Consider the following 20,143-nt stretch of genomic DNA (forward strand, 5'->3'; position numbering starts at 1 on the left):
AACAATAACTAACACACACCAGAGTGTATTAGAACAGGTCTTCAATCACACGTCATTGTCACGAGGAAGCTCACATTCCCACGGGCCTACACTGTCACAGTGACATCCCTCCCTCAACTGATGGGGAGCTTCCTAGAGAGTTTGAGTTTGCAGAACACTCTGCATGTTATGTAGGTACCGGTGGAATGACATAATGGGCTTTACGGTCAACGCAGAAGGGAATTCCTCGTAACAGGCAACCCTTGAGGCTGTGCCTGTCATTGTCTACTTTGCCTTCCAAGCCTGCCGGGTAGCTAGGGCACAGACATGTCCACGAGGCTCTGCCCTTTAGAACCACACCAGAGTGGCTATTGCTCAGCAACTCGTGACAGAGCGGCAGAAATCCACCCTCATGCAGTTGGCAGCGATAGGAGGAGCTGTGTCCAGTTTCCAGAGGGACCAATGATGTCCAGTGCCCAGGAGTATGGTACCAGTGATACCAGTGTAAGGGGGATCCTTATGCAACAAGCTCCATGGAATCATTTTGGACATTGTTACTGGACTTGCTCGTATAGCACTCTGGGATATTCTGTAAACTACTCGATCTTTTAATAAGTTCCCTTTCAGCAAAAATTGGCCAGAATTGGTCTCTCTCCCTTTCATTTAAGAACCCTATGTAATCGATTGGCTATAATTTATTTCCTCACATCACTAACATTGTTGCCACGGGACCTTTTGCACATGCTTTCTTCCACCTGCCTAGAACATGCCTTCTTCTCACGCTGTTCAGTCATTTCCTATTCATTCTTAGGATCTCAGCTAAATCGTACTTCTTAAGGATGCCTTCTCTGGTCCGCCATCAAATATTCTCAGAGAGCCATTTACCTCTCCTTCCCATTATTTATCCCCTTTCCATGGCTATTTGACTAATGTGCATATGCCCTTTAGCGTATAAACTCCCTGAGAGTAAAGACCTTATGTGTTTGGGTCAACATTGTATTGCCCGGGACAAGTCCTGTGCTTGGAGCATATTAGGTGCACAATAAGCATGTGTTGCATGAATAAATGAAAGAAAGAAATTGAAATCGTTTCTCCAACTATTCAAGGGACTACCACGAGGGATAAATGAGCATATACATAAAGCAGACATCAGAATTCCTGGCATAGAGAAATAGATCGGTAGATGTTCTTTGGCTTTTCTGCCTCTAGTCCTTCCACTCATCTCCAATCCCTTCTTGGTCTCCAGCTACATTCTCTGAACAGGTAAAGGATATTTTATAAATCCTCAACACACAGTAGAGAGCCCATACCGAAGCAACTAAGCCGTGAAAACTTTAGTTACTCTGAATCCTCTGTCGTCCACACTAAATCACTCAATTGGAAAAGACTTTTCAATTTTGTTCTACCTGCAGAAAGAATCCAAATTGCTCTCAAAGTCCTGGCTTGTTCTAGCTATCTCTGTTCTTGATACCTCGGCATAAATTACATGCCTGTAGAGCTCTCTAAGCTAAGAAGTGCGTTTTTGTTCTTAGGTTCATTCATAGGGCGTAGGCTTGGGTACAGACTTTTCCGTCCCCCTCACTGATAAATTTATTTGGCTTCACTTCTTGTTCTTAGCTTCGAGTACCAATTAGACGCTGCTTTGGGGTAGCTGATAGAAGCATATGTGACTAAATATACAGTTACATGAGGATTTACAAGGGAGATTGCGCCAGGCAAAACGCGCGAGCACACGTAGGGTGAACTTGCATTTTGGCGCAGTCCCCTCCACCCACACGCAGCTTCACAGAGATGTTGCCATGGCATTTCTTCGACAATGAGAAAGACTCCCTGTCTGCGCTATTGTTCTTCTAGAGATTCTCTTGCACCTGCAAGCTCCGCTTAAATGTCAGACCCCCAAACAAAGCCCTTAACTACTTTATGATTCACTTTTGCCCTCACCGAACACAAAGCCATCCGTTAAAGAGTACGAGCTCATCAAAGGCATCAGTGAGGAGATACTTCCCATTCAGAGGATTCTAAGGGCTAAGTTTCATTCATTCATTTAATCCGGTTAATTCAAACATGGCAAAAAAGCTTTTTTTAATAATCTGCTCATTTCTAGTCCTCCACTGAGTTTCATTTTGAAGGCTAAGACGAGGCAGAAAGTCTAAGTTACCTTTGCAAGAAGGCAGCTCAGTCCAAATTGCATTTTATGTAACCCACCCTAATTAGACTGCGAAAGCACTCAGCGAGGAAGCCAGCTGTTTTGCCAGAGCGAACCTTCGGAAGTCTTCTCTCCCTGGCCTGCTGAAATTAGAGCCGTCACTCATTTTTCTGTCACAAAAACCAGACACGTAACATTCTGTAAATTATTCTTCCTACTAGTGTAGGAGGAAAATATAATAAAAGGAAGTCGTTTATGCAGGAAAGAACAATCTAGCAGCACTGAGAATAACACTCACCCAGACTAATCCTAATTCAGCTTCTTTATTCCAGAAAATCAGTGAACAACATCAGGACCCCACCCCACACCCTTAGGGGTCCAGGGAGCTCTTGGCAATAGATTGAGGGCCTGCCCCAATGATGGCATCGTAAAATTGTTGGAGATCAGCCTGCCTGCGATGCTGTACTGAAGTTTTATGAGGTGTGTGGGTTTTTGTCTTTATATCCACTTCACCTGTGAGATTTATTTGCTGCTGTAGGCCAAACCAGGACATTCCTGAACTGAGACCCGAAAACAGCAATTTGATCAGCCTTGCTTCCAGGAACACAACACACTTTTCTTCTTTGAGGGGAAAGGGATTTATTTTCGTTTCAAACAGGAGAGTGAATTGACTTTGAATTGGTAAACTCGAGTGGCAGTCACAGTGGTGCCCACTGTCTAGTTGGGGACTTGAGCCAAATGACTTTTCCCCTCATTGGCAAAGTCCGAGTTGGATTAGATAACCTTCAAATACTGGAAATCAGAATGACGGTCCGTCGCTTAGGCCAAACCTGATAAACCTAACCTGTCCTAGTAAAATAGACATGAATCAGACACGTGACTTCACAAAAAAAGTAAATGACAGAAATGCCTGAATGCCCTGTGCCCCCAGAGGGTCAACAAATATTTAGGGAAGAGCTGTTTTGTGCTCAGCACTTTCATGAGTGGCTTTCTTGGTGGCCCCCAGAAAAGGACTCTGAGGACTCGAGTTTTGCCCATGGCACTTATTACTGTTCATCTCTGCAGGCCTGGCCTCTCTAGGAAGTCTTAGTAAGGAGTGGCTCTCAGTCCAGTATGTACTTTACAGACATGACTCTCTCCTTGGGCCCTTGCTTCTAGTTGGGCTCAAGTGTGCAAAAACCTAACTGCCTGAGGCTAGCTGGCCTTAGAGCTCATTCGGTGGGGATGTTAAAAATGATTTAACAACTGGTAAAGCCCACACTGTCATCAGTCAGAATGAATACTGAGCATTTTGACGGTCTGAGCAGGGGAAACAGCTGAATGTCAGCCCTAAGTCTATGCTAACCTTGCATGATGCACCACAATGTCACAGGGCCTTTGCACATGCTGTTCACCCTGTCTGGAATGATTGCTCTCCCCTCTTCACCAAACTGTTGCCTATGGATTCACTCTAATGAGATGAGTCCAATCAACCCAAGCAAGAAAGTGCCCCCAGAAACATTCATTTCCTATGCAGACCCAATTGTCCTTGTAGTTTGGCTTTTCCAGCAGCAGGGCCGATTAAACACTAGCAGTAGGCAAGGCATGGTAACGCTTATATTTGTAGTTCTCTATGTGGGCTGGGAATGAGAGGAGCAGTTTAACAAAAATCCCCACAGTAATTCCTTGGCTCCCTCACCTCCACCTCCCTCACCAAAAGAAAGTTATTAGTTTGGCTAGGCATGCTCTCTCATGTCAATGAATTACATGCATAGATCAATATTGAATTCAGGTATGCTTCATGTAATAACACTGATATGCTTTTGGAAGTGGTTTGTAAGATATGTGTTTCTAACAGCAATTACAATTTCCCGTTAGTTTTCATTAGGATTTCAAAGTTAATGTTGCCACTGAGAAAACACTGGTCTCAAAAAGCAATTGGGAATACCATTCAGCAATTATAAGGCCACAAAATGTATGATTCCATTTATATGTCATCCTGGAAAAGAAAAAACCTCAGGGACAGAAAATGGATCAAAGGCGTGCCGGGACTGGGGATTGCCTGCAAAGGGGCGGGAGGAAACTTTTTGGGGTAGTAGAAATGTTTTATAACTCGATTATGGTGGAGGTTACCTGGCTGTATGTGTTTGTTGGAATTCAAAGAAACAGACACCTTAATTTACCAAGGTATTAAATTTATACCTCAGTAAACCTGACTTACAAAAATAGTACACTTAGAAGTGAAATAAAACTCCAAAACTTGGCACATAGGAATATTCCATGACTTTCTAGAGAAAGCAATATCTGGTAGTGATGAGATAGTCCTTCTTTTAATGGCACAAGTGTCCCTAAGTTTAAGAAGCAAGACATCTGATGTGACACCTCCTGCCAGGGCAGTGTCTGGGAAGGGCTAGGGGCCTGGGAATGCGGGGCTTCCCCCAAGGCCAAGTCAAAGTCTGCACTGTTTCATGCTCAGGCCGAATGCACAGGATAGAGATCTGGGAATAAATTCTGAGCTGAAGGGTGCGAAGCAAAATGGTGGGCCTGGCTGGATAGAAGCCCCGAGAAATCCAGACGGAAATAGGTCAGAGCAAAAAGAACTGGGGGGATAAACTGAGCGGTCAGGCTGGAACTCTGGCTCTAAAGATGCAGAAACCAGGGAATCTTGCTGCTCGAAACAAATCTGAGCCCCAGTGATTCTCTCTACTTCATTCAATTCCCACAAACACACGCTAGAAGGCAGGCAGGATCTTCGTTATTCACTGCTGTATCTTTGTCACTTAGAGTAGTCTCCGGCATATGTTAGCAACTCAATATATATTTCTTAATGGAATGAATCATCTATCCCACGTGGTGGGTAATAAGTACAAGAGTTAAAACCAGGGGTTTGGGAGTTAGCAAGAGTGGGTTCATATCCCAGCCATGTGACCTTGGGCAGTTTGTGTAACTTCTCTGGGTCTCTGTTACTGATCTGTGCAAGGGGGCTAAGCCATCGTGGGGTTGCGCCAGGGACTGAGCTGGGAATCTGTACGTAAAGCTCTTCATACAAGTGCCCAGCTTGCAGGAAGCACCAATAAAGGTCATAAATGATCAGTTAGTGTAGCCCCAATCTAGCCTACACATGTGAGTATAGCCTACACAAAATAAATAGTTCCATTACCTACACTTCTAAATCGGTAACTTTTACATAAATATCTGGATCTGGGGCTTCCCTTTAACAGCTGAGCCTGCCTTCCCCCAGGGCAACCATACACCAGAACTCACTAGAGATCACTCCCTTTGGACGGGCCAAGAGTTGTCCGCCTTTCGTGTTGTCCCAGCCCATGTTCTTGTGACCCCAACTACCTGGATGCCGTGGACATGTGTGTTTGCACACCAGCCATAAATGGGAGTAGTATGGTTCATATTGTGATGATTGCCCTTAATATACAGCCTCTGTTCCATTTTGGGCGGCTCGTCTTAAATTTCTGTGGCCCAACTAGAGGGCAATACAGATTTTATTTATTTATTTATTTATTTATTTATTCATTTATTTATTTATTCATTCATTCATTCATTCATTCATTCATTTATCTTTAAAGAGTTTATTTATTTGTCAGAAATAGAGAGAGAGTGCCCAAGCAGAGGGAGAAGCAGGCTCCATGCTGAGCAGGGAGCCCTATGTGGGACTCGATCCCAGGACCCCGAGATCATGACCTGAGCCCAAGGCAGACGCTTAACCGACTGAGCCACCCAGGTGTCTGGATACAATCTTAAAAAACATTACACATTAAAAAAAAATTACACATGTTTTTAAATATATGAATCATTTATATAACTACCTATTGTATATTCATGTACACACATACAGAGAGAAAAGTGAGGACAATGGAGCAATGTGACAGGCCATTTTTATGGTGAACATCATCAATGATAAAGAAGACATGAGACACCAGCAGGACCCAGGAGAGACCTGACACCTGAGGAACTTAGGCTCATCACCTACATGGTTAATATGGAGGAAAAGCACAAAGAAATGGCTTCTTCCCTGTGGTTCCAACCTCCTAGAGGGGTGAATTCTGGCCTTTATCACCCCCCACTCCCACAGCAGGGTGGGCCAGCATAAAGGTTGAGAGCAGAGACTACAGGAGTGTCCTGTTCAAGTCCAAATCCCCGTCATAAGATGTTTGGCTGGTTACTTAGCCTTTCAGGTCAGTGTCTTCTGCATCGGTGAAATGAGGATCACATGAACTAATATATTCAGGGCCAGCTTTGTGGAGTGTGTGATCTCACAAACCCCCTTCAGAAAGGCCTCGTGCTTGGGATTGAATGCCCCCACCTCATCACCATCTTGAAATTCCTAATAATTTCATCTTTGAGTTTGTATTTTGTAAATGAAGTCTGATGGGACAATGGATCATGTGCCAGGGACTTGGAGCCTCAGCCCACACGTGCTCCTGCCTCCCACTGCGACCCCAGCCAGGACGGATCCTCTGATACCTGCTCCCCGGCCCCCAGCCCCCTCAGCAATGGTGACAGTGGGATAGTGGGGATGTGTCCTGTAGGAACACAAATCAGTCACAGCAGCCCAGCCTTTGTGCTGAATTCTGGACTGCACACAGGGGGAGGCTCAACATGACTGGTGACCAGAGAGTGAGCGAGATGTCCCCAAAATCAAGCCAGAGAAGAAAGGGTTGGGGGGGGGCGGCCCGGAATTGATCTGTTCTAGGCCAGCTATTACTGCCCAAAAAGTACCATTAACTCTGGTAAGAAAAACTGGACGTAGATGGAATTACGAGATGTTTAATACTTCCCTCAAGACTAAGTATGTGTGTAGTACACGACTTCTCAGTGGATGCTTCTAGATGATCAAACAAAGCTGTGCAAGAAATTATCTTTGATCAAATGACTAATGATCTCAAGGTAGCATAAACTGTATCAGTTCTTGGGAAAAATAGAGATTTAAGAGAAATTAAAAATCAGATCAACATTAACAAGGTAACAATATTTCATCTTTTTTTCATTGTCATTTCAAAGAATTCGTAAACTCTTAGGTCTCAACCGAGAATCCTCTAGCGTCTATAAACTCACAATATCACTGATAGTATTATGATAAGGAAAGCAGTAATGAGCTTATATAGCTTAAAATGTTTTAAATAACAAACCTGAACTGGGGAGAAATCTACTGCCACCTAAAATTACATGAAGTATTAGTTTTCTACCAAATTCAATTACAAATTATTAAAGCAATTCCCTGTAATTACCCTCTTCTGTTTCATGATGGTAAACATTCTAAGAAAACATTAGGATTTTAATTGTATAGTTAAATCTAATACCCATGACTTTTCATTTTATTTCTCAAAGTTCTACAGCACCTTGGTAAATAAATATCAATAAATGATAAAGTTATGAAAATATAAATTGAAAACCTTACCTAGATTTATAAAAAATAAATTCATCGTGCTTCTTCCCACTCAGGGCACCTTCTCAATCCAGTTTTGCTCAAACTCTCCTTTTGTTGTATCACCTAACCCATCTCAAGTTCACCTTAAGAAGAGGAATCACTTTATAGATGTTCCAAAGCTAGGAAGATTTAGCTATGTAGCTTACAGACTTTTTTGAGATGTAATATTGTTTATGAAAATTTGGAAGCACCCCCAAATGCAAAGTATGCAGCTATTGAAACAATGTTGTAGGATAGCGTGTAATGACATGGGAAAATGTTTATGATCTATTAAATAAAGAATCAGTGATACCTATATTGCACAAGACTCTCTTTATACATTTAATAATATGTAGCTGGAAAGAAATAAGACTGGGAGGATGTATCTCCACTCTGAAAGGTGGTGGCCTTTGGGAAGGGGATGCATTTTCTAATGACTTTTCTTGTTTTCCTTATTAATTGCTATGTGTAAGGCACCATGTCTGGCACAGTAAACCCTTTCAAAGTGCACTTCTCAGCAATGGATCATACCTGAATTCTTAGTTAACAATTTGTAAATAATTTATGATTTATCCTTTTAAGAAGTTAGAGCAGACTCATATTTATCTCTCCAATGACATTACTGCTCACCTTGCATTCTATATATTCTCTTAAGCAGGAGAGAAAAGGGTGGGTATAGGATAAACTTGGCGGTTGGACATAACCCTGGATTCTCCCTGGACGCGTGTTGTAAATGGGGATGTTAGAGACTGTTGCTTCTGCTTGAATCCTCTCTTCTCCTAATCACCCTCAGGCCTTGGTCTATATATCACTTCCTCCAGGAAGCCTTCCTTGATCCCTATACATTTATGTCCAGCGCTTCCGGTGTCCCTACAATATTCTGAACACATGATCAAAGCATTCATTGCATTGGTATTTTTCTATAAGCTCCATGGAAGCAAGAACCGATATCTTTTTTTTTTTTTGAACCGATATCTTTTTTATATCACTGATCCCTAGCCCCTAACATACCTGAGTCAAAGTGGATGCTCAATAAATATTTGTCAAGTGGATAAGCAGATCCATCTTGTCCATCAGAGTGGAAAACAGATGGGGGGCCACTGTGTTAAAGTTTCTGCCATAGTCTTCCCTAGAAGCAAAATGGTTGAAAGGGGCACGAATGAGCACGTTTTGGGAGACTAAGGGTGGAGATCACATGCAGTCAGGAGAGGCCGAAAATAGGGTTGGGTTTAGGAACAGATACAGGATGTGCCAAAGGATAGAGAAAAAAGATGATTCCAAGACAGCCAAATGAGGAGGTCCAATCAGATTAGGAGAAGAAATTAGTAGCTAAAAAACTGGGCCAGTTTCTTCCCATCCTTATAAATGATCCACGTGATCCCTTATGGCAGGGGATAGACATCTCACCATCTAAAATTATAGTCACCTAGAGGCCGTCCCATCAACATAACATGAGATTTAACCCTTTTTAAAATTAACCGTTATACCTCATCAAAGTTCTTGGGGCCCAGTCTCTTTTTTTTTTTTTTTTAAAGATTTTATTTATTTATTTGACAGAGAGAGAGACAGCCAGAGAGGGAACACAAGCAGGGGGAGTGGGAGAGGGAGAAGCAGGCCTCCCGCCGAGCAGGGAGCCCGATGCGGGACTCGATCCCGGGACTCCGGGATCATGACCTGAGCCGAAGGCAGACGCTTAACGACTGAGCCACCCAGGCGCCCGGGGCCCAGTCTCTTAATGTTGCCAACAAATACATTAAAAAAAAAGATTGTTCTAATCATTGTGTCTCTGCCCAGTGGCATACACAAGCAGAAAAATCACATCTGGCACATGAATTCCCAGCCTGCGGGGATAGAATACTGCCGTTTACTGATCTCAAAAGGGTGCCCTAGGTTCCAGAACCAGGAAATATGGCAGTTAATGTGGCACAGAGTCTCTTCTGACTCCGAGCATAAAGAGCAAATGCCCTTCTCACTCCTCCCCCAAGACAGAAGTCAGTCCAAACCCACAAATGGCAGAGGTGTTTGTGAATGCATATCTCTGAGTCCAACCCCACCTCCAAGTTCTCGAGAACCTCAGAATAGGAGAGAACCACCCACCTCCGTGGCCTGCCCACACGGAACAGCAGAGGCTTAGGTGTTTCAATTTAGGGAAGCCAATGATTGTATGATTTCTCATGGTCTCTAACTTGGAAAGGATTACCAGAAGTGAATCATTATTTCTAGCTTATTAATACCAACAGCTGCTTCTGATAACACAAAGGACCAGAGAAGAAGAGAGATCTGGCAGAGGGACTTTCCTCAATTATTAGCTTCGATAATAAAAGTATAAACAGAAGCACAATTCTCTCAATATTCTCTCAAGCTCTGGAAACAGGCCAGAGTTAAGTCTAGGTCTGTAGGTGTCCTGCTTCAAGAAAATCCTAAACCCATAATATAGATGTATAAGACAGAAAACTGTAGTTCTCAGTTACCATCTACTCAGTGGGGAGATGTCAGTGGACCCTACAGAATATACAGCAGGCATGTGATCAGGGAGATAAGGGGTACTATCTACATTCTAAAAGGCTACCTGGGGGCTCCTGACTGGCTCAGTCATAGAGCATGGGACTCTTAACCTCGGGGTTGTGGGTTTGAGCCCCATGTTGGGCGTAGAGATTACTTTAAAAAAATAATAGAAGGCCACCTTGCTGTTCTCATCAAAAAGATCCAGAGAGAGCTTCCTAGGTTCTGGTTCCAGTAATGGAGGAGTAGGAAAATGGACTAACTCTCCCACAGATATTCAAAACCTTTAAAAACTGGCTATTTGAAAAGTCTGGAAAATGGCTCAAAACAGGCAGAACTAGAGAGAACATGTCCCTCAAAAAAAGGGAATTGCACTGGGCAAGATGTGCATTCGGACAGGTGTTTCTGTAGGGCATTCCCTAGCTGTGTGCAGGTAAGCTAAAATCCAGGTAGAGAGTTGCAGTATCAAACAAAGGACTTGTGGAGTGCCGGAGCGGAGCAGGTGAGATCCTGGAAATGAAGGAAGCACAGAAGGAGAAGCCCACATCTATTTCCACATTCCACTCACATACTTGCTGCGCCCTGGGGGGAGGAGGGGTCTCTAAGGAGCCCTGAGGAGAGCAACGGCTGGGAGGAGGACCCAGATGAGGAAAGCCATCAGTAGCTGCCCACAAAAGGGGAGATGAAGTGCAGACATCTAATCCTGCTAGTTCGGGGGGGGGGGGGCACTGTTCATCAAACATTGTTGGCTTCCCATGGAACAGCAGAAGGGCCTGAGGAGTAAGTAGCCTCTGTCCCAAGACTGATGAAAGGGAAACACACACAGAGTGGGAATACCAGAAGGAAAAGAAAGGAGTGTGAAGTGGCAACACTCACAGATTTTTCCTTCCCAAGTAGGGAAAAGCCCCTTTCTTCTTTCTTCCCTACTGGGTGTTTCTCTTCTCTGTGTGTCTCCTTCCCCTTCTGACACTTCCGCTTGCCAGGTCTGTGAAGGTTTCTCCGCACACCAAGCAATTCTCTATGACATCAGCTGGGGGTCCTGCAATTTAACTAAATTCTGGCACCATCTACCCAGAGATGGCATCAGATCCCACAGGTTAAGGGCTCAGTCCCACAAGACTGTCCCCCCCAGACCACACACACACACACACACACATTTTGGACACCTGCAAGCTCAGGTTGTCACCTTAAAATCATAATAGCAACTATGAATTGGGTGATCATAGCTTATGGGTAAATGAATGAAATGAATGACAGCAATGTTACAAGAGACAGAGGAAAAAATTCGGGATATTCTTTTATAAGGTACCTGCACTACCTGTGAACAGCTATTGTGTTATTTGAAAGTGGACTTCCATTCATTGTAAATGTATATTACAAATTCTAGTGCAACCACTAAAACTTTTTTTTTTTTTTAAGATTTTATTTATTTTTTTGCTAGAGAGAGACACAGTGAGAGAGGGAACACAAGCAGGAGGAGTGGGAGAGGGAGAAGCAGGCTTCCCGCAGAGCAGGGAGCCCGATGTGGGGCTCGATCCCAGGACCCTGGGATCATGACCTGAGCCGAAGGCAGACGCTTAACCGACTGAGCCACTCAGGCACCCCTCACTAAAACTTTTTTTGAAAGGAGTATAATTTATATGCTAAGAGAGGAGAGAAAATAGAATCATATCAAACGCTCAGTTAAAACCAGACAAAGAGAGGATTAAACACTAAGAAGTGAAAAACAAATGCAGCAAATAGAAAATGGTAACAAATAGGACCGATATTAATCCAAATACATCAACAACCACCTTAAATGTGAATTGGCTAAATATGCCAGTTAAAAGGCAGAGTTGACAGGATTAAAAAAAATCCAACTATAGCTTGTTTATAAGAAACCCACTTAAATATAAAGACAGATAAATTAAAAGTAAAGGGATTAAGATCTACCTTGCTAACACGAATCAGAACAGACCTAGAGTAGCTATATGAATTTCAGACAAAGTCAACTTCAGAACAAGACAAATGATCAGGGAAACAGAGAGGCGTTAATGATAAAGAAGTCAATTCTCCAAGAAGACATAAACAATCTAATGTGTGTGTGCATAACAGAACATCAAAATGCACGAGGCAGGAACCGATGGACCTGTAAGGAGAAATAGACAACCCCAAGGTGGTATTTGGAGACTTGACTACCTCTCTATCGGTAACTGGCATATGCAGCAGGGAGAAAAGCAGTAAGGACATAGTTGAGCTAAACAGCACCACCGATCAACAGGATTTAATTGACATTTATAGAATACTTCACCCAACAATGGCAGATTACACATTCTTCTCAAACTCACATGGAATATTCACCGAGACCATAAATCACACCTTAGCAAATATAAAATAGAAGTCACACCAAGTATGCTCTCAAGCCAACATGGAATTAAACTCAAGATCAATAACAGAAAGGTAGCTGGAAAATCCCCAAATATTTGGAGATTAAATAATACACTTCTAAGCAACATGGGGGTAAAAAAAAAAAAAAAGAGTCTCGAGAAATTTTTAAATATTTTGAAGGGAGGAAAATGAAAATATAACATCAAAATTTGTGGCATGCAGTGAAAGTGGTGCTCAGAGGAAAATATAAAATGGTGCAGCTACTCTGGGATGCAATTTGACAGGTTAAAAAAAAAACAACAAGTCAATATGCAACTGCCATGGGATCCAGCAATCGCACTCCTGGGAACGGCACTCCCCAAAAAATGAAGATTTATGTTCACACACAAAACTGTTCTTGCATGCGTCTAGCAGCTTGATTCATGATAGCCTCCACTGAGGAACTATGCAGAGATACTTAAACAGGTGGAATGATTAAAATAAGGATGGTACATCCGCATCGTCCATACTGCGGAGAACTACTCAACAGTAAAAAGGAGCGAACTGTTGATATGTACATCCACCTGGACGAATTTCCAGAGAATTATACGAAGTGGGAAAAAGGCCAATCTCAAAAGGTTTTGTACTGTATCATGCTTTCATATAACATTCTTGAGATGACAGTATTATAGAAATGTCAAACGAATGAGTGGTTGTCAGGGGCTAAGGAGGGGGTGGTGCTGGGAGGGAAGCAGGTGTGGTCCCCAAAAGGCAGTATGAGGGATCTTTGTGGTGGTGGAAATGTTTGTGTCCTGACTGTATCAAAGTCGATATCCTGGTCGTGATCTTGTACTATAGCTGTGCAAGATGTTACCATTGAGGCAAAGAGCGAAGGGTAAAAAGTCTCTCTCTGTTATTTCTTACAGCTGCACGTGAACCTATAATTATCTCAAAATAAAAAGTTTAACTAAGAAAAAACAATGATGGGGTGTGGGTTACACAGGTATACGCAATGGTCAATACTCGATCTATATTCTTAAGATCTGTGCATTATACTGTTTGTAAATTCAATTGCAATTTTAAAAATGATGTAACCTCCTAGCCGCCTAACTTACGGCTTTTCAATACACCAGGCAAAAGCGTGTTCATAATAAAGAATCTGAGATACAAATTTCTAATCATACCATAATTTCTCATAAATACTTTTTGTGTATGTTCCTTAGAGACTTATCTTTTGTTAAACAATTTTAATTCCATTGTAGTTAACATACAGTGTTATATTAGTTTCAGGCATACAATATAGTGATTCAACACTTCCATATATCACCCAGTGCTCATCACAAGTGTACTATTAATCCCCATCCCTATCTCACTCATCCCTCCACCTGCCTCCCCTCCAGTAACCCTCTGTTTGTTCTCTACAGTTAAGAATCTATTTTTTTGGGCGCCTGGGTGGCTCAGTTGGTTGAGCGACTGCCTTCGGCTCAGGTCATGATCCTGGAGTTCCTGGATCGAGTCCCGCATCGGGCTCCCTGCTCGGCAGGGAGTCTGCTTCTCCCTGTGACCCTCCCCCCTCTCATGTGCTCTCTGTCTCTCTCATTCTCTCTGTCTCAGATAAATAAAAAAAAATCTTAAAAAAAGAAAATCTATTTTTTTTTACCTTAGGGACTTAGTTTGAGTCAGCCTAACTTTAATAGGGTTCAACTGACATTATAATAAATTATTTCTACTTTCTAAATCATATATATATATAGTCTTGGCTCCAGCTTGAGTAACACTGTTTGAAACTTATCTAGGAGGATTCCTTAATATATTGAGTAACCCTTTTTTTGCCGCTTGTATTAGTAGATGTATTTTGGAACAATGGCAATAGTTTATCAGAAGCTGGGCTGTTTCATAAAAGAAATATTTAATATTATGAAACAAAACTGCAGGCTATAACACATAGTTCTACTCAATGTTCCACCGTAATTTCATTTATGATTAGGCATAACATTTATAAATTGTGAAATCTTAAAACTATTATCTAACAAGCAAAATAAATTAGAAAATAAGATTTGGGCTGAGAAAAATTTATAAAGGTTTTTAGTCAGCGAAAACTTCTTTTTATCACTCAACTAGTAACTTAGAACTTCATTATTTCTTGAAGCTTAATACTTCCACAGATTCTTTGCTTAAAATATGAGATTTCCATGTAATTATCAGCAAATATTTTTTGTAATTTTTTGTAATCCAGTCAAATATCCCTCAACTTCAACTGAATATTTCCCAGAAGTAACTGAGGATATTAGAATCAGAGACTATTAAAACCAGAAGGTCCTGAGAGAAATTTTTGTTCAACCATGTCACTATACTCAGGAAGAAACGGAGGAATGAAAAGGTGAAATCCCTTGCCCAGGCCACAAACTGTTGCCCTGAACGTGCATTCAGGAGTATTTCTTTAGCGCCCTCTACTGTCGAGCCCTGTTAGATTGGCTGGGGGCCCAGGAGTTAATATTCTAGTAGGGGGAGAAAGACAAATAAATTGCTCACATACATAGACCATCAGATACACATACGTGCTATGAAGGAGAATAAAGTAGGGCAGGGGAAGCATTGCAGAAGGGAGTTGTAATTTTAGATACAGCGAGGTCTGAGAAGGCCTCAAAAATCAAATGACATCAGAGCAGATTAAAGGAGGGAAGGAGGGGGTTCATAGGGGTGAAGGATGAAAAGCTTTCTGGGCAGAGGCAACAGTCAGTGCAGAGGCCTGAGGGAGCCTCCTACTTGGCCTGTTCCAGAAACAGCATGGAGGTAGGAGTGGCCGGAGCTCAGGTGGGAAATAGAGGACCAGGAGGAGGGATGCATGAAGAGCCTTCCAGGCCTTTGTAAGGACTCGGCTTTTACTCTCTAAGAAACGGGGAGCTACTGAAGGTTTTTGAGCGGGAGAGTGACCTACTCTAACTTTGGTTCTTTGGAGAATAGGCAGTAGGGAGGCAAGAACAAACACAGAGACCAGTTAGGAAGCTCTGAATTAATCCAGGGGAGAGATGATGCTATTTGGCACCAGGGTAGTTGATATGGAGCTTGTGAGAAGGGAGTCAAATTTTTGAAGGTAGAACCAAAAGGGAGTAAATGGCAGAGGGAGAACTAGAACCCAGATTTCTGATGCTCCAGTTTTTAATGCACCATGTTGCTGAATTGTTTTTTTTGAGTCCAAGAAAGTATTCCCAAGAAATAATTGGATTTCTGAGTCACAATAAGAATTAGAGTTGTAAGTTTTCATATGCAGCTGAGGCACAGCCCACAATCATTCTAGCAAGAAAATGTTTATAATCAGAAATTATAATTGTCATGTTGACCCATCAGAAAGAAGAAAATTTTAATTACTTGCATTGTCGTTGCATTGACCCTAGACTTAAAGTATCAGTCTGAAATTGCACTACAGTTGCTAAAAAGAAAAGGCAGCAGGTGGGCTCATAATAATTAAGTTAAACCTTCATTAGAAATTAAAATCTGGGGTACCTGGATGGCTCAGTCAGTTAAGCGTCTGCCTTCAGCTCAGGTCGTGATCCCAGGTTCCTGGAATCGAGCCCCACATTGGGCTCCTGGCTCAGTGAGGAGTCTGCTTCTCCCTCGGCCTCTCTCCCCTGCTCATGCTCGCTCTCTATCTCAAATGAATAAATAAAAAATCTTTAAAAAAAAGAAATGAAAGTCTGTCCCCTTTAATCAGCTGTAGAGGGTGTGTCCTACCCAAGCTTATTTGAAAACAGGGTTCATTAAAAGTGACACATTTTTCAGATACCAAGCTTAGACACATATATCATTTCTCCATGCATAAGTCAGATGCCAAATAAATTGCTTTGTGTGCAAACATAACAATATTTACAACTAGCATAATTCAAGAAACTCATGTCTTCAGACACATGAAAAGATGCTCATCACTAGTCAGCAGGGAAATGCAAATCAAAACCACAATGAGGTATATCACCTGACACTTGTCAGAACAGCTAGAATAAAAAAGACAAGAAGTTAAGTGTTGGCGAGGATGTGGAGAAAAAGAACCCTCATGCACTGTGCGTGGGGATGCAAACTGCAGCCACCGTGGAAAACAGTACGGAGGTTCCTCAAATTAAGCATAGGAATACCATACGATCCAGTAATCCCACTACTGGGTATTTACCCAAAGAAAATAAAAACACTAATTCAAAAAGATACATGCACCCCAATGTTTATTGTAGCATTATTTACGACAGCCAAGATATGGAAGCAACCTAAGTGTCCATTAATGGATGAATAAAGATGTGAAATACCAAAGTTCATGTTTTGTTAAGATTTTATTTATTGGGGCACCTGGGTGGCTCAATCAGTTAAGTGTCTGCCTTCGGCTCAGGTCATGATCCCAGGGTTCTGGGATCAAGCCCCACGTCGGGCTCCCTGCTCCACGGGGAGTCCACTTCTCCCTCTCCCTGCTGCTCCCCTACCCCCAACCTCGTGTTCTCTCTCTCCCTCGCTCACTCTTTCTCAAATAAATAAAATCTTTTTAAAGATTTTATTTATTTGAGGGAGAGTGCATTTAGTCAGGGGGAGGGGTAGAGGGAGAGAATCTCAAGCAGACTCCCCGCTGAGCAGGGAGCCCAATGCAGGGCCCGATCCCATGACCCTGAGATCATGACCTGAGCCCAAATCAAGAGTCGGTCACTCAACCGAGCCACCCAGGTGCCTCAAGATTGATGGTTTATATTTGGTTAGGCTCTTAAGCCTTTATAAAGCTAGAACAGGATCCCCCCCCCACCATTTTTTTTTTCTGTTATTGACTTGTTTTTAAGAGACCAGATTATTTATATCTGGATGTTTGATCATTTCATCATGATGACATTTGGCTTGTTTCTCTATACCCTGTTCCTATAAACTAGACGCTAGAGCTTGTCTTAGATTCATGTTTAATGTTTTTGACAATCATACTTCATAGGCAGTCCTGTCTACTTTCCATTTTGCCCACTAGGAGGAACATAACGTCAGGATGTTCCACTGTTGGTGAAGCTAGTTTTGAGTAGTGTTGCCAATATCTCTTGTTGTATGACAAACGGTGCAAAAACAGTGTCTCTAAACCACTGTCATTTCTTTTTCATGATTTCGTGGGTCCTGAATTCAATCAGAGCACAGTGGGGGCAGCCTGTCTTGGCTCCCTGATGCCTGGGACCCCAGCAAGAACACGTGAATGCAGAGGGCTGGAATCATTTCTTCACATGGCTGCTGGGGCTGGCGGTTAATGTGTTCTCTCCATGTAGCCTGGCATTCTTCCAGCATGGTGACAAGGTTCCAAAGACCAGTATCCCAAGAAAGAGACAGATGGAATTCATATTGTCTTTAACAGCTAGCTTGGAAATCATGCAGTGGCACTTCTCTCCATTCTACTGGCTGAAGCTACAAAGATACGCCCAGATTCAAAGGGAGGGAACAAGGATCCTGCCTCTTGATGGAAGAGTGTTGATATCACATTGAGGGAGGGTGCATCAAAACTTAGATCTTTAAAAGTGTTCTTTTTTTTTTTTAAAGATTTTATTTATTTATTTGAGAGAGAGAGAATGAGAGACAGAGAGCAGGAGAAGGAGGAGGGTCAGAGGGAGAAGCAGACTCCCCGCCGAGCAGGGAGCCCGATGCGGGACTCGATCCCAGGACTCCAGGATCATGACCAGAGCCGAAGGCAGACGCTTAACCATCTGAGCCAATTATTTTCAAAAATAATAAGTAGAACAAGCCTGTCATTTTTCTTGAAAATGAAGTTCAAGGGCGCCTGGGTGGCTCAGTTGGTTAAGCGACTGCTTCGGCTCAGGTCATGATCCTGGAGTCCCGGGATCGAGTCCCGCATCGGGCTCCCTGCTCGGCAGGGAGTCTGCTTCTCCCTCTGACCCTCCCCCCTCTCATGCTCTCTCTCTCTCTCTCAAATAAATAAAATCTTAAAAAAGAAAATGAAGTTCAAGTCACAGAAATTAGTTCTCGTTTGAAAATTAATGTCTTTATTATTCTTTGATGAATACAAGTCTTCCAGTGTATGCCCAAATTAATTTAACAGATTATGTGCTAATGGTTAAAATAGAGACTAACTGCTCACCTCAGTATCCATTCTACAAGAGTTAGACATATTTATTAACACAGTTGTTCACTATGAGCTTGAAGAAGACATATTTCAAGCAGATAAAATGGTCTTTTATAGAAAAAAAACATTTATAGAGAAAAATCAAGCAAGACTTAAAACGAAGTAAAGGATAATGCCATTATTATTTAAAGCAAGACATGAAGAATTAAACACATCTGAATTTAAATTAGGGAGGAAGAAGGGATAATAATATATAGAGCCCAAAATATATTCTGTGGTCCTCACGGTGACAGTATTAACCAGGCCACCAGGCCTAGGAGATGATTTTTCCCTCGGCTACAAGGATCAACCTGCCCGGCAAATGACAGAGAGACTGTGATAGGTAACTTTGTGTCACCTGGACTGGCCACAGGGTGCCCACCTTAAACCTTATTTCTGGATGTGTCTGTGAGGGTGAAGGGATTAGCATTTCAATCAGTGGACTCAGCAGACTGCCCTCCCCAGTGTGTGTGGGCATCATCCGATCCGTGGACGACCTGAGCACAACAAAAGGTGAAGGAAGGAGGAATTCACTTCTTTTCCTGCCTCACTGCTTGAGCCACAACATCGCATCTTCTCTCCTTCACAGGCCCTCAGACTCGGGACTGAATTACACATGGCTTTCCTGGGTCTCCAGCTTGCAGATGGCAGATCGGGGGACGACTTAACCAATTTGTCATAATCTCTCTCTCTCTCTCTATATCTATCTCCTCTTGGTTCTATATCTCTGGAGAACACTGACTAAAACACACATAGCCAGACAGTCTCCTTAAGCGCACAAGAGAAACATCCTAAATTCTTGCAATCCAACCACCCATTTTCCATGACAACTATCAAACTGTTTACATGTTATTATCTTTTTCATCTCAGTATATTTTTATTACAATTTCATTACAGGTTGATGTTTATAGATTGGTTTATACCAAATGCATTTCAGGTAACCTGTTCCCTAACAACATATGGGAAAGCAGAATCATTACATGGAGGGGCTGCCTACAAATCCAACTTTTGCCTGTAGACTGAAATGCCATTGATAGAATTTTGACATTAACGACCTTTAATTCTAAAGAGCCTGGGTCTCACTGGGGCACCTGGGTGGCTTATTCGGTTCAGTGTCTGACTCTTCATCTCAGCTCAGGTCTTGATCTCAGGGTCGCGAGTTCAAGCCTCGCAATGAGCTCCATGCTGGGTGTGGAGCCTACTTAAAAAAAAAAAAAAAAAAGGAGCCTGGGTACGCTTGACCTTATCTTCTTGACCTTTTCCTTCCATTATCACATGTGTATCTGTCTTACTGAGGTCTACAGCACTGTCACCAAACACAAAAACTAACCATGAATATTTTTTAGTTCCATTATATGCCTAGCACAGAGGCTCATGTGGTAGGGGGTTAAATATGTACTGAAAGAAAGTGAATTTTAAAATATATATGCTTTACTTACTAAAACGTTTCATTTTTATAGGAAGCTAGAAAAGAAAATGAAAAAGCCAAAGAAATTTTATATATAAAGAAATTACATATAAGGAAACTATGTGAGTGGCCTCTACCCCCTATTGTTAGCCAGTTCAAAAGATCCCACGTGCTTCAGGTTATAACGTATCGGGTAAGGCCCCCCCCTCGGACCTCTGAGAGCCTCCGGCAGTGTCGTAAGAT

General features: G+C 42.4%; 1 protein-coding gene across 1 annotated transcript in view; it reads right to left on the minus strand.

The window, feature by feature from the left end:
- Positions 1-18,414: 18,414 nt before the first annotated feature.
- SKA1 (spindle and kinetochore associated complex subunit 1) overlaps positions 18,415-20,143 on the minus strand; it is a 15,097-nt gene continuing 13,368 nt past the window's right edge. The window contains exon 7 of the mRNA XM_081802527.1: positions 18,415-20,139. Within this exon, the coding sequence (XP_081658653.1) occupies positions 20,075-20,139 (65 nt within the window). The 3' untranslated portion in view covers positions 18,415-20,074. The remainder of the gene's footprint in view (positions 20,140-20,143) is intronic.

The sequence above is a fragment of the Leptonychotes weddellii genome, chromosome 13 (genome assembly GCF_054177405.1).
Source record: "Leptonychotes weddellii isolate Sample4059 chromosome 13, ASM5417740v2, whole genome shotgun sequence".
Taxonomy (NCBI): Eukaryota; Metazoa; Chordata; class Mammalia; order Carnivora; family Phocidae; genus Leptonychotes; species Leptonychotes weddellii.